Here is a 12,761-nt window from a genome sequence, read left to right on the forward strand (position 1 = left end):
ATCTATTTATAGTTATTTTAAAATATATCCCTAACATTTAAAAAGTTATATATATTACTGATAATTAATTGTAAGAAGGATACTCTACCTAATGATATTATCAATTAAATGTATTTTCCGTACGAAATTAATTATATACGAGGATGGCATAAGTGATAGCTCTCTGTTATCAAAAAACAACTACATACTATACCTGCGCACGTGGCATGTGCACACAGCAGACTAGGCCTAGCTAGGTACGTCTGGGCCTATTGTGCAGTATTCTTTCATTTTCAGTTCTGTCGTTATGAATTTCGATTAACTGTAAATTACATTATTGTATCTTTTTCGAAAAACAATTTGGCTAGGCCTCTAGAACCCTGGGCCTAGGCCTAGTCTTTTAGTTAGACAATTTTACTATTTTTAGGCTAGGCTAGGCTGTAAAGAAAAGTAAGTAGGCAGGCTAGGCTAGCTAGGCCCTAAGCCCCCTTTCCTAGCAAAGTCTAGGTCGAATCGTCCCACTACCGACCTCCTCGCTTAAGTGTACGGCTAGCTAAAGTTGGCTTAGCTAAACCCGTAATAAAATAAATAGGTTTATGCTAAACCTATACATAGCCTATAGCCTTAGGCTATAATATATCTTGTGTGTTCTTGATCTTGGGCCAAGGGTTGGGCCTACTATATTACACTATGTCGAGTAATATTATTAGTAGTACTAACTCAGTAACTAGCCCTACACATAAATTTAGTATTGCTAGTCCAGGGACAAGACCAATCGAACGAGGGGCCTAAAAAGTATGATCTGTCCTAGCAGAGTATACGCCAAACAATGTTCCCACACTTGGCATATTATTTATATGAATTTACAATGTTACTCAATCTGTTTTGCCTTTGTTTCCAAGACTGTACCATGGCTGATGGTGGATCTGAAGTTGAACTAGATACTATTAATGATGTAGAAATTGATGAAAATGGCGTTTTTAAGTACGTACTTATTAAAGTCAAAGGAAAAACCTGTACAAAACACATTGTGAGAGGACATGCTTGGGCAGAATATCATGGTAAGAAAGAGGATATTACATCAATTACAGATACCAACAAAATTTACTACAATACAACAATAAAATATTTAAACCCAAAATAAACTGATCCTACGTCCAAAATTCTAATATCCAAAATATGGGCATACATTTTGGATACCAGCAAAAAGTAACCATCGGAATGATTGAAGTAAAAAAAAAATGTTTTAAAGTACCAAATACATCTCCTGCATTATAATTAATAATCTTGGGAGACTTATTTTAATTTTACAGCTGATATATATGAACAAGTAGAAGAAGCAATCGGACAAAAGAAGTGTCAGTGTGTCGGAGGTGGCAGAATCAACCATGAAATGTTCAACCAGAGTATACATGTTTATGGTTACTCAGTGGTAAGTCTGACTAAAGCTCTGTCTACACTATAAAACTTTATGTGACAAATGTGAAATGTGATTTGCCCATATATGTACCTTTGGATGCTGTCATATGTCTATATTTGGGCACATCACACTTTTTTTGTCAAACTAGTTTGATAGTGTAGACAGAGCTTTAGTGACTTCAATATCATACAGCATACATTCTCTGTTTTGATAGCTCCCATAAATATCCTAATTTTCATACTTTCTGGTGTTAAGGCCATTTGTTCACTCGTAATGCCAATAAAAAGTGTACAATGAAACTAATGATCTATGATAGATTGTGTGTTTTTATTGCTAAATATTTTTTTATAGCCAAATACAACATTAAACTCTCCAAATACCAGACTCTCTGACACCCGGCCCGGAAACTCTCCCAAAACCAGACTTTTCTAAGGCCCAAAATGTTCCAAATCTTTTTTTATAATTAAAAACAAATTCCGAAAACCAGACTTTCCAGAAATCCAGACGTATTGGGCCAGCCCAAAGGTGTCCGGTATCGAGAGACTAGACTGTATATCAATCTAACTCCTAAATAAGCTGTACCTACATATTTTAGGGATTTGGAAAAGCTAATCACGAAATTACAGTTGAAATTTTAAATAAAAAATATCCAGATTATGAGATAACATGGAGCAACGAAGGATATTGAATGAAAATAAGGAGAATTGAAGATGAGATGGATGCATCTGAGCCAGAAATAGGGTGCGTAGAGAAACTGTATCTTGAATTCTACCACTGTTTTGATGACATCTGGCGGTTGTTGCATGTAAAACACTATAATAATGGTTATTAGGTCGGATATTAATTCATTCACTCACTCTATTGATACACTTTTGGTGATTTCTAAAGTAGGTCCAGAACATCAATGCGTAGTTTGTTAAATATGTATAGCTCTCTAAGTTCTGCTTGCTGTTGCATGATGTGGATTAAAACTAACATTGTATACTTTTACCCACAAATAAGAAACTATATCTTGAATTCTACCACCATTTTGAAAGCAGTTGTTGCATATCAAATTATATAATAGCATTAGGTCAGAGGTTAATTCATTAGAACATGCTTCCTCACTCTAGATTTAGATGATGACAGGTTTTCGCAAATTGATAGTTCCCTAAAGCGATGTCCCCACTATAGAAGCAACAAAAGGACGTAGACACAACGAAAGCAATTTGACCAATGAAAAGCGACAGTTCTAATAATCCATCGCTTGTGATTGGTCAAATCACTTACGTCTTTGCGTTGCATCTCTAGTGGGAACCAAGCTTAATGAAAGTTCTGCTGCGTGATCATTTGCTGTTGAGTGGTGTGCATTGCAGTGACTTAAACTCTACACTATCAAATTTTATGCGACAAAAAACTGATGTGCCAAATATGGTAGTGAAATGCCTAAATGTGGTAGTGATATTCCCAAATGTGTTTGTGATATGATATCATTATGTCTATATATGGGCACATCACATTTTTTTGTCACAAAGTTTGATAGTGTTGACAGATCTTAACATTGTGTTTAGATAACATTGTATTACAACAAAGAACACATATAAGTGGTATTTTACTAAAAACTTTAATAATACTGAGTAGTTTTGATTATCTTGATAATCATGTTAACTATAAAAGTTATGGAATGACAAATTATTATGTTACAAAAATAAAATGCTTTAACAAATATATAGTCTCGTATGTGCTTCATTGTACGTAATACTGTACTTAATTAATAAATACCTTTACCCTGAAAAAGTAACCTACATTCTATGCAAAAATGTTGTAATTTTAAAATTAATAATATAAATACTGAATAATATTTCACATTTTGTAAGAAATACTTTCAACGTTTGTTTTATTTTTAGGATAAAATATCAAAAGCTATTTGTAGTTTTAATTACCATAATAGCACTGTTGTTTTCATTTTATTCATGCTTATTAAAAATGTCAGTATACTACAGTATAGCCATTTATAGCTCACTTTCATACCTTGCACTAGTATAATTAGTTTTGATATCGACTTTAAATTTAAATGTTTTTACTTGCTTTTTAAGAATGTGCATTTAAGTTTTCTTTCTAGAAGCGCATATATTCTTAAGCTTGTGAACCTAAGGGCGACTTTTTAAGATTGCATCCACTTGCTAGCTTGCTAATTACAGCGAAAGTAAGAATCCATACTTATGTTATTTTTTTTTTCGTGGGAGGGTGGGGGTAAAGTTTGGGTCGGCATTTCTCCACGACAGTAACTAGGCTATGAAATTGTTGCCAAACTGCAGGAATGTTAAAACACACAGTGCCACCAGCACGTTTCTCTTGGGATGTCTGAGAATATAAATACATTTAAAATTAACTCAACAATTTGGACAGTTTTGACATTTCTACACATACAGTAAGTTCAGTTTATTTGTCAAAGTCCTTAGTTGGACTGTAGACATTCTTATTAAAAGCTGTTTGTTTTAATATAATACAATCATATATATTCACTTGAATTTAAATCAAGGTCCATAAAGTAGTTGGCTTGTACCATTCTGGGGAGGGGGTGCTTTGCTGAACATTCACACATTTAGGGTACAGTATCTGAAAAAAGGTTATACCATTACCATTCTATTAATTCCACCAATGCATACATGTTTGTCGGCGTCCTTTGTGATGTTGTCAGATATCGCCCATTTTGAGTGATCGAGCGTCTCATATTGCACAAAATTTCCAGGAAAGATGGTAGTGTTGATGTTGTGCACTTGATATGGAGGATCGCAAGATGAGTTCATTCTTAAGTATGTAGCCCCATTTTGCCAGGTTTCTGTTAGCAAACTTGTTTTCAGTTCTTGGTTAAGCCAATCTTCATAAATATCTGTAACGTAACAACAGTTAAATATTACATATATAATACATTAAATATAATAATTTTGTAAACAAATTTTTTAAATATGCCAATTTAATGTCTATATATAAAGCAAGCATAACTTTAATTTTACATTTTTAGTATTTTTATTCAACTTCAGAGTTTTATTTCCATGCTATAGCAAAAATTATCTACCGTATATCCACCATGTTTTTTCACCTTCTAAGGAGGCACCAGACACATTATTACATTAGATTAAACTACCTAACTACTGAAAAAAAGTTTTCCTGGTTTTATGGCCGAATTTTGCCAAATTTTTTATTTAACCATTTTAAGGGAAATTCATGTTTTTTCGTCTTTATTTCTATTACAAATATTTGGTTTATGTACAATTAACCAGATATTATAATTAAAATTCATGCCTGTACCGGAGCTTTAAAACTGAAAAAGCAATAGATATATTACTTTACCTGCTTCAAAACTTTTTGCTTTTGAAAAGCTTGTAAACTTTACTCCATTTTGTGACGTTAAGATAACACTTTGCTTAGTTGGTTCCTCGATGTATACCTTTCTCACCACTTTGCTTAAGTTTGTCAGTTGGCCTCCAAATTTGTCAGGAATGTTATAATCGTAAACATGTGGATGGTTGAATAGTAATTGTCCACCTTTTTTATATTTAAAGTAAAGAAAATCTAGTTACAGAATAATAATATGATCATGTAAAACCAACTATTGTTGTTTAATCAAACCGTTATGCTCCACTGCACATAATACAATTCTAAAGCCTTATCTCCAGTATCGAACTTACGGTATGTGACAAAAAAATGTGATGTGCCCATATATGGACATGATTATGTCATCAATACCATATTTGGACATATCACTACCATATTTGGGTACATCACACTTTTTTTGTCAAATTAGTTTGATAGTGTAGACAAAGCTTAATAAAGGTTACGCAAGGCATTCCTGAAGATGAACAAATATAGATATTTTTATTTTCACTTTTGAAAGAATACAAAGTAAAATTCTTTTCCTGATGCTAAAAGTTAAAACAAGTAAATTATATTATACAGAGATTAAAAGTTCATAAATTAGATGTAAATGAGAAAACTTTATAATTATCATTACTTGAAATAATGTATTGAAATATAATTACTGTATTTTATATCAATATAACTAGGCCTACTAATTGCCAAAAATTAAGGTAAAATGTTTGTAAATGAGAAGATTGACTTTACTCACCGATTGGTTCCAGCTGACCAAAGTTAACAGAGATGCAAAGAAAAGACTGTCCATATTTTAGAGCATTGTAAGGCCATACATAAGAACTCTTTGCATATTCTGGAAACTTTGGAGTACTGTGTATAAGCCAAAACGCAGTGGATGAGTCAAAACCAAGTGTACCTTAAATGTATACACAAATTAGCATAGGTCGGACAAATTAGCATAGGTCAGGACTGTGAGAACAAAACCTGTTTTGAATATCATTTCAAGACTAGAAGGGCGTTCATGACAATTTAATGCACGTTCCCATACAACTATGAAACTATCTTTTAAATTCTTTTGAGTAATCCTGCTAACAAATATAGTACAATTATTCGTATGATTAATCAGGAAAACACCACACGCAAGCAACCAACCACATAACCTCTCGCAATTCTGGCGGAGGTAATAAAACAATGTTTAGATCAGGGTGCTTGACTGCAACTCATTTCTGCATGTCAGTGGCAGATTCAGAATTTAGTAATGCCTGTAGGTGAGTCATAGCACAAACAATTACATGATGCACCTATATTTAATTTTAGCATGTCCATAGGATCTAGTATCATGTGTGTTAAGTAAACTAAACTTACCTTTAGTATGTCCATAGTATTGAGAACTGGTTCCATCAGGGAACTCGTCATTGTACATTACATAACCAACATCCTACATGTATCATGAAAAGAATTAAAAATTGGAGATGAAATTTATTAAATCATACTGTAGTAAACAATAATTAGGCGTGTTCGACAGGCTGCTTTGAGCAGATAATGCCTGCAGCCCTAAAGTTATGCAAATAAAAAAGAGTGTGATGTGGCTACATATGGTAGTGTATTGATAATGTAGACAGAGCCTAAGAGTCCAACTCAGATGGCATTGTTGGGCCTGTTTACATTATCAAACTTTACGCGACAACAAAATTTGATGTGCCCATATATGGACATGATATCATATTATCGCATATCATGCACATCGCAATTTTTCTTTTCAAATTAGTTTGATTGTGTAGACAGAGCTTAAGACTATTCACCATCTCAATGTTTGAGCTACTTCACCTGTGATTGTGAATTGTCATATATTTGTTGCAGTGTGTAGCCTATAGCTTGCCGGCTATCATTTAATGACACACTGGATAAGCGCCAACTAGGAGAATTGGCGTCCATGTATTGGTGGGCTACACCCTCCTTGATGAGTGTATTATTGTTATTTTTATTTCTGTGGAGTTTAAGTACAATAAACCTGAAAGAATCAAAATATTAAACATTAGTTGATTGTACATTTATATATTCATCTCATACTATGAGAATATATATAAATATATGAGAGAAGAAAAAAAAATGTATATATATCTATACCACTGAAAATGTAAGGATAAAAACCAGTGAACCATTAGAAACATTAAGTCTTCGTTAAAGTGTGCTGGTTTTCATTTTTTATTCCCATAATTAAAGATATATTGTCCCCCTAAACATTTTTTCCTTCAAATTTTTGTTTGAATATGCCATTTGAATGTCACGTAATAGTTATTCACTTTGACCAAAAAATGGATACAAAACAAATTTATTTACCTGAAAAAATATAATTTAAAGCTAAATAATGCTTAAATGGTTTTTGTATTAAAATTAAACGTCTTTTTATTTTTTTGCCTTTTTACAGATTGTGAATAGCATATTTAAAGTCTGATTTTATTAATCTTCATTTTTCATGTTTTTGGGTGACAATACATCTTTAAGGATTTCTTGACACTTTTTTTTTGAGGATGTAATCATTTAAGTTGAGCACAAAGCCCAATTTCTGGCCCGTAAAGATGTATTAACAATGAAGAAGGCTAATAAAAAAAATACTATTTTTTGCTTTAAATTACAGTTTTTTCATCTCACTCCGACCCTAAATCTCAAATCACTTCAAAAACCTAATCTATGTCCATGATGCAGCCGCTAACCTACGCACAGTGGTAAATAAAGAAAATGAAAGCAGGAAATATAAGTACTCCATGTAGTGTTTCCATGAACTGCACCTGCGCAGTTTTTACTATTCGACACTTTACTTACTTCCTCTTACACTAAGGCTTCCCTCGTCTGGTATTGACCACCCTCTCCTGGTATTGACCACCCTCTCCTTATTCAATGGCCAACGTCTGAGGCAGACACTATATACAGGGAATGTTTAAACAGTCCTGACTTAGTTGTATTCATCATTTAGATGAATGAATGTAAAACTAATTGACATTGTCGTTCGCGACAGACGTCGACCACAAAAAAAAAACACCTTCGGTACTTACCAATCAATTGGTTTTCCATCACTGTCGAGACAACCAACTGAAGATGCAACTGGATGGCAAAACAAGACAATAAATAAAAATGAAGTTATTATTAAGCTCACTGCAGCAGGCATGCTGAACCTCTTATCCGTAAATTCACAGAAAACACGAATCTCCCTAACACATTGTCACGAGATGTAAATGTTTACTTTTTATCGCCCGGCTAAATAAGGCCCATTGTATTTAAATCGAAACATTTCCTCATTACCGCTTCATCCTTTGTTGACTTATTTTTGGCTTTTTTGAGTTTAGACCATCCCACTTTTATACCGTTTATTGTGCTATCTATAATGTTAATAAACGTATACATTATTAATTTTTAATGTCACATACTACTTTAGAACTGCACGTTGTAGTTAAATTATGAAATGAATCACATAATGTAAAATTGAAATTTGTTTGTGATTCTATTTATTTTAATTGATTGTTTTATTGTTTCCGTTCTATAATGAAATCGCCCGAATTATTAGACTTGTCTAAAGAGGGCGTTACTGTATTAAGCTGGAATACAATTTGGGGATTCCCCGTTTCTACTCAACAGATTGCTGATTGGCCTGCAATTTAGGCCATCGGGTGAAAATCCTATCGTTCAATCCCGTTCCAGTCTCATTAGCCTAAAAAAACTCTACATGATAATTATGTTAATAATATTTTAAAAGTAATAACACAAAGTTTCACCTAAAAAACGTATCATATAACAAGGAAATCACATTTCAACGTCAGTATTTGAAAATTTTTTTACATTGTGTTGACCCATGACCTTTTCCACACGAAACTCTTTTAGCCAAAAAATGTTTTTTTTTCATTGAGGTTTTATTCATTAAATAAAATATTTATTCACAAAAACTACATTGAAGAAGCTCAGTGATATTTAGTATATTAATTATAACAGAAAACTTGATAATAAAACAGTATTATCGTAATTTTAGTACAACAATTGTTAACGATTTGGTGAATATGGACGCGTGACATGAACTGTGCACACAACAGCATGGCTTCGATTGATGAAAGCCACGTTTGTGATCTTCAAATAAAATGTTGTTTTCACCATGAAAACATTACTGATAAAACGGCATTTCCAATTACGGAAGTTCGATTTTATAAGGTTGTTGCTTGTACCAAGTTATGGGTAAACTTAGATGGTACCTGTAAAGATATTGCTAATAAACTAGTATCCGAGCTAGATATTCTTAATGCGTCATATGAAGACATAATAACAAAGCATCCATATTTTGGATTTCATCACCATTGTTATCGTAAATACATCAACACAAGAACGATAGAATTGGTAAGTTTAACACATTCACTAGCCTATGTATCATTTGTAAGAAGGCACAGAAGCAGATTAGAAAAAATTACAAAACCTGCAACCAGAAATTGAGAAAGGCTCTCACAGATGATGCAGGTAAGAGCCTTTTAAAACAATTAATACAATTTTTTGTACGTGGTATAGATTATGTACATATATAACTTATTAACCATTTTTTTATGCTGTATATTTAAAGGATTCCTAAGAGCAGCTGCTGAAATGAAAAATGACCAAGAAATGTTGAAGGACATACACGGAAAGAGCTGTGCTTGCATTGAAGTGAGGTACCATGACTCATGCTACAGGGAATATATAAAAATTGTGCACCGAAAGAAACATATTCATGCAAAGTATGTTTAATTTTATTTATGTTAAGTTATTGTATGTAAGCCTTATTATTATACATATTATTATTACTGTATATATTAATTTGATATATATCATATACCAACCAAGAGATTTGTCATTATTTGTTCAGGTCTTCAACAAAGTCATTTTTTGATGAACATAAAAAAGGCTACAATGTGTTTTGTGAAACAATTATTAAAGAAAGAATGAAAACCGGTCAAGAAATCATCAGATTAAGTAAACTTCAGAAGTACCTTGACAAGTATATTCAAGAAGAGGAACATATTAATTTGGGATATGTAAGGTACTGTATGCAGTTTGATTAATTTTCTTACCTTACAATGGAACATATGCGTAATAATGATATTGTTAATTTAATTTACCTTCACAATAAGTTATAGCTTCTAATGCAATATTTTGTTTTATAACAGGTCAGATTTACTAAAAGCAAAACTCGAAAAAGATTTTCCAGAGCTTGTATTCCATTTACCAAGTAGAAGGTTAGTAATTACAAATTGTAGATATATAGATGGTAACCCATAAAAAATTGGAATGCTTTTTTTTTTAACAATTTGAATGTATGTATACTATATTATAATAAAGTAATTATATTTTTTTTGGCATTTTTTAGGAATGAGGCAACCATGGTTTATTTTGCTGACATATCCACAGGCTCTTTTGCTGAGCAATTTTTGGAATCAGAAGAGAGTACTGACCTGTCATCAGATGCATCTGTTAATCCTGATATATCTACCACTACAAATAAAGAGGAAAGATATCATTTGCAAGATGAATCACGAACAATTCACTTAGCAGGTAAACCATATTGTATAATTGTTTTAGACAACATATGAATTCATTAAAATAATAGCCTATTTAATGGTAACTTTATTTGTCTTTACAGGCCTGATTTTAAAGAATGCAATCAAGACATCAGAGTCAATGGACTATAAGTGGCCTCCACGAGCAAGTGATATTAACAATGTAGTTATGAGTGACATCATTCCATTCCACCTTTTTAATATCTTGGCAATATGTACCAACACAGTACAGGAACACATTGATCCATCGATGGCAAGTGTTCCAGAAGAAATCCGAAATAAACTTGAGGCAATCTGTCAAGACATTGTGTACTTAGCTTCAAGAGGCAGGCGACAAACACCAAAATCCTTAGCACTTGGTCTTACTATTAGGCATATGACTGGTTCCACGCACCTCTTAGATATATTAAGTAAATTTGGACATTGTAGCTCTCCAGACACTATTGTTTCATACGAAACAAGTCTTGCGATGTTTCGATTGTCCACTGCTAATGCTGTTCCGGATGGTTTCAGGCGTGGGGAACTTGTTACTATGGTTTGGGACAACATTGATTTTAATGAAGAAACCACAAGTGGCCAAGGCACAACATGATGAAATGATTTTATTCTATTTTTATATTAAGTTGCCATGAGAAAAACCAATTTCAAATCTTTCGTTGATGAACTTATTGACAATAAAGTTATCTTGTATCTTGTAAATCTAAACATTAAAATTTAGTTGAAATGTGTTGTGGTCTTAATTAAATGGTTTAATTTTCAAAAGTATTGATAGAAATAAAGAAATAATTCAAATGCTTTTAGAATTATATATATAACGTGTATTTGATGGCAGACATACAAAAGGCTTTTGATACAGTCAACCATCAGATATTATTGCAAAAACTGGTTCATATGGGCATTGATAAAGATTCTTTATTATGGTTTGAATCATATTTGAAAGATCGCAAACAAATTACATCAGTAAATGGCGTTCAGTCTCAACCATGTACTATATCTAGCGGAGTTCCGCAAGGTAGCATTTTAGGACCTCTTTTATTCATATGCTACATGAATGACATCCCAATTAGTGTAAATTGCAATATTATGTTATATGCTGATGATACAATATTGTTGTCTTCTGGTAATGATATTAGACAAATAGCTAATGATTTAAGTTCAAACCTGGAATCATGTAACAACTGGCTTATAAACAACAAACTATCATTACATCCTGATAAAACTGAATCAATATTGTTTGGTACTAAAAGAAAACTTAAGAATGTTCATGATTTTGCTGTTATGTTTAAAAATAAGTTGATATGTAAGAAGAATATGATCTCATATCTTGGTTGTTTGCTTGATGAAGACCTGTCTGGAGAATCTATGGTTCAAAAAGTTCTTAGTAAGACTAATTCAAGACTTAAATTTTTGTATAGACATTCTGCATGTCTAAATTTCTTTTCTCGTAAAATTCTATGTTCGGCACTGATCACTTGTCACTTTGACTATGCATGTTGCTCCTGGTTTTCCGGTGTTTCTAAAAAACTTAAACAAAGACTCCAAACCAGTCAAAATAAAGTTGCTAGGTTTATATTAAATAAAAATAATCGGGCACATATTGGTAAAGACGAACTGAACCAAATCGGTCAATTATGTCTAGAGGATAGAATTTGCCAACTCAAACTTAATCATGTTCATAAGATTTTTTATGGAAAATCAGTACCTTATTTGACTGAAAAGTTTCAAAGAGTTTCATCTAACCACCATTATATGACTAGAAGTAGTGTCAATGGTTTTTCAGTTCCTAAATCTGATAGTCAGATATCTAAAACGTTTTATTATACAGGCATAAAGGCATGGAATAACCTACCTCATTCCATTCAACAAATAGAAAACAAATTTAATTTTAAGAAAAATGTTAAATCACATTTCTGTTCTACCAAATAATTTTATAAGTCAATCATAATCTTTAATTTAACTTGTTTTTTATATTATTGTTTTTGTAATATTTACGTGTTTAATGCAATACTTTGTAATGTTTATATTTTTTATTTTAGATTGTAAAGGATCCCAATGGAAATAAGCTGATCAGCTTTTTGGGCTATCCTGGAAAGTCTTTTATAAATGTATTATTTGTAATGTCCGTAATTTGTGTTATCACTTTGTATGTATTTTTTATGATGATTTTCCAAATAAATTCAAATCAAATCAAATCACACTCGTTTATAATTGTAAATTAAATAAACTACAGTAATTTAACTTATGACGCGACTTGACTTAGCCTGACGCGTTTTACCTTGACAGTGACGCGATTAGATTTTAATTGACGCGATCTAACGAGTCGGGACGTAACAACGTACAATTACCACGGTACTCGTCCACGCTTTTTGCCTGTTACTTCAGCGGGATGTTTTTAATCTTTCGGGCTAGCGATGGTCTTTTATCAAGATAATTGTGCT

The 12,761-nt window shown here is 32.3% G+C and overlaps 3 protein-coding genes across 4 annotated transcripts; 2 read left to right on the top strand and 1 right to left on the bottom strand.

The window, feature by feature from the left end:
- Window positions 1–133: 133 nt before the first annotated feature.
- LOC140047153 (14 kDa phosphohistidine phosphatase-like) lies at window positions 134–3,045 on the top strand. Of its 2 annotated transcripts, none has more exons than XM_072091998.1 (4): window positions 134–236; window positions 882–1,040; window positions 1,293–1,411; window positions 1,995–3,045. In XM_072091998.1, the coding sequence occupies exons 2-4, from the start codon at window positions 890–892 to the stop codon at window positions 2,085–2,087; spliced, it is 363 nt and encodes a 120-aa protein (XP_071948099.1). In that variant the 5' UTR covers window positions 134–236; window positions 882–889; the 3' UTR covers window positions 2,088–3,045. The 2 variants fall into 2 exon arrangements, with proteins under 2 accessions (XP_071948099.1, XP_071948098.1); XM_072091997.1 differs by having other exon boundaries at window positions 203–303; window positions 1,995–3,040.
- LOC140047152 (plancitoxin-1-like) lies at window positions 2,984–8,061 on the bottom strand. The gene is made up of 7 exons (XM_072091996.1): window positions 7,807–8,061; window positions 6,581–6,764; window positions 6,119–6,191; window positions 5,508–5,669; window positions 4,733–4,927; window positions 4,021–4,271; window positions 2,984–3,742 (listed from the first exon to the last, which is right to left on the bottom strand). Exons 1-7 carry the CDS (start codon window positions 7,917–7,919, stop codon window positions 3,599–3,601), a joined length of 1,122 nt encoding a protein of 373 aa, XP_071948097.1. The 5' UTR covers window positions 7,920–8,061; the 3' UTR covers window positions 2,984–3,598.
- A 775-nt stretch (window positions 8,062–8,836) lies between these two features.
- On the top strand, window positions 8,837–11,086 carry LOC140047755 (uncharacterized). Its single transcript, XM_072092789.1, has 7 exons — window positions 8,837–9,016; window positions 9,121–9,250; window positions 9,351–9,504; window positions 9,633–9,806; window positions 9,934–10,002; window positions 10,134–10,318; window positions 10,407–11,086. Exons 1-7 carry the CDS (start codon window positions 8,837–8,839, stop codon window positions 10,913–10,915), a joined length of 1,401 nt encoding a protein of 466 aa, XP_071948890.1. The 3' UTR covers window positions 10,916–11,086.
- Window positions 11,087–12,761: the final 1,675 nt, after the last annotated feature.

Source organism: Antedon mediterranea, chromosome 4 (genome assembly GCF_964355755.1).
Source record: "Antedon mediterranea chromosome 4, ecAntMedi1.1, whole genome shotgun sequence".
Taxonomy (NCBI): Eukaryota; Metazoa; Echinodermata; class Crinoidea; order Comatulida; family Antedonidae; genus Antedon; species Antedon mediterranea.

Excerpts from the sequence above, each read along its gene's own strand:
- LOC140047153 (XM_072091998.1), top strand. The coding sequence starts at position 890 with ATGGCTGATGGTGGATCTGAAGTTGAACTAGATACTATTAATGATGTA. Across the intron at positions 1,041-1,292 it reads TGCTTGGGCAGAATATCATG|CTGATATATATGAACAAGTA; the intron begins GTAAGAAAGAGG and ends TTAATTTTACAG. Across the intron at positions 1,412-1,994 it reads ATGTTTATGGTTACTCAGTG|GGATTTGGAAAAGCTAATCA; the intron begins GTAAGTCTGACT and ends TACATATTTTAG.
- LOC140047755 (XM_072092789.1), top strand. The coding sequence starts at position 8,837 with ATGGCTTCGATTGATGAAAGCCACGTTTGTGATCTTCAAATAAAATGT. Across the intron at positions 9,505-9,632 it reads AAGAAACATATTCATGCAAA|GTCTTCAACAAAGTCATTTT; the intron begins GTATGTTTAATT and ends TTATTTGTTCAG. Across the intron at positions 10,319-10,406 it reads ACGAACAATTCACTTAGCAG|GCCTGATTTTAAAGAATGCA; the intron begins GTAAACCATATT and ends TTGTCTTTACAG.
- LOC140047152 (XM_072091996.1), bottom strand. The coding sequence starts at position 7,919 with ATGCCTGCTGCAGTGAGCTTAATAATAACTTCATTTTTATTTATTGTC. Across the intron at positions 6,765-7,806 it reads GATGGAAAACCAATTGATTG|GTTTATTGTACTTAAACTCC; the intron begins GTAAGTACCGAA and ends TGATTCTTTCAG. Across the intron at positions 6,192-6,580 it reads ATGACAATTCACAATCACAG|GATGTTGGTTATGTAATGTA; the intron begins GTGAAGTAGCTC and ends TGATACATGTAG.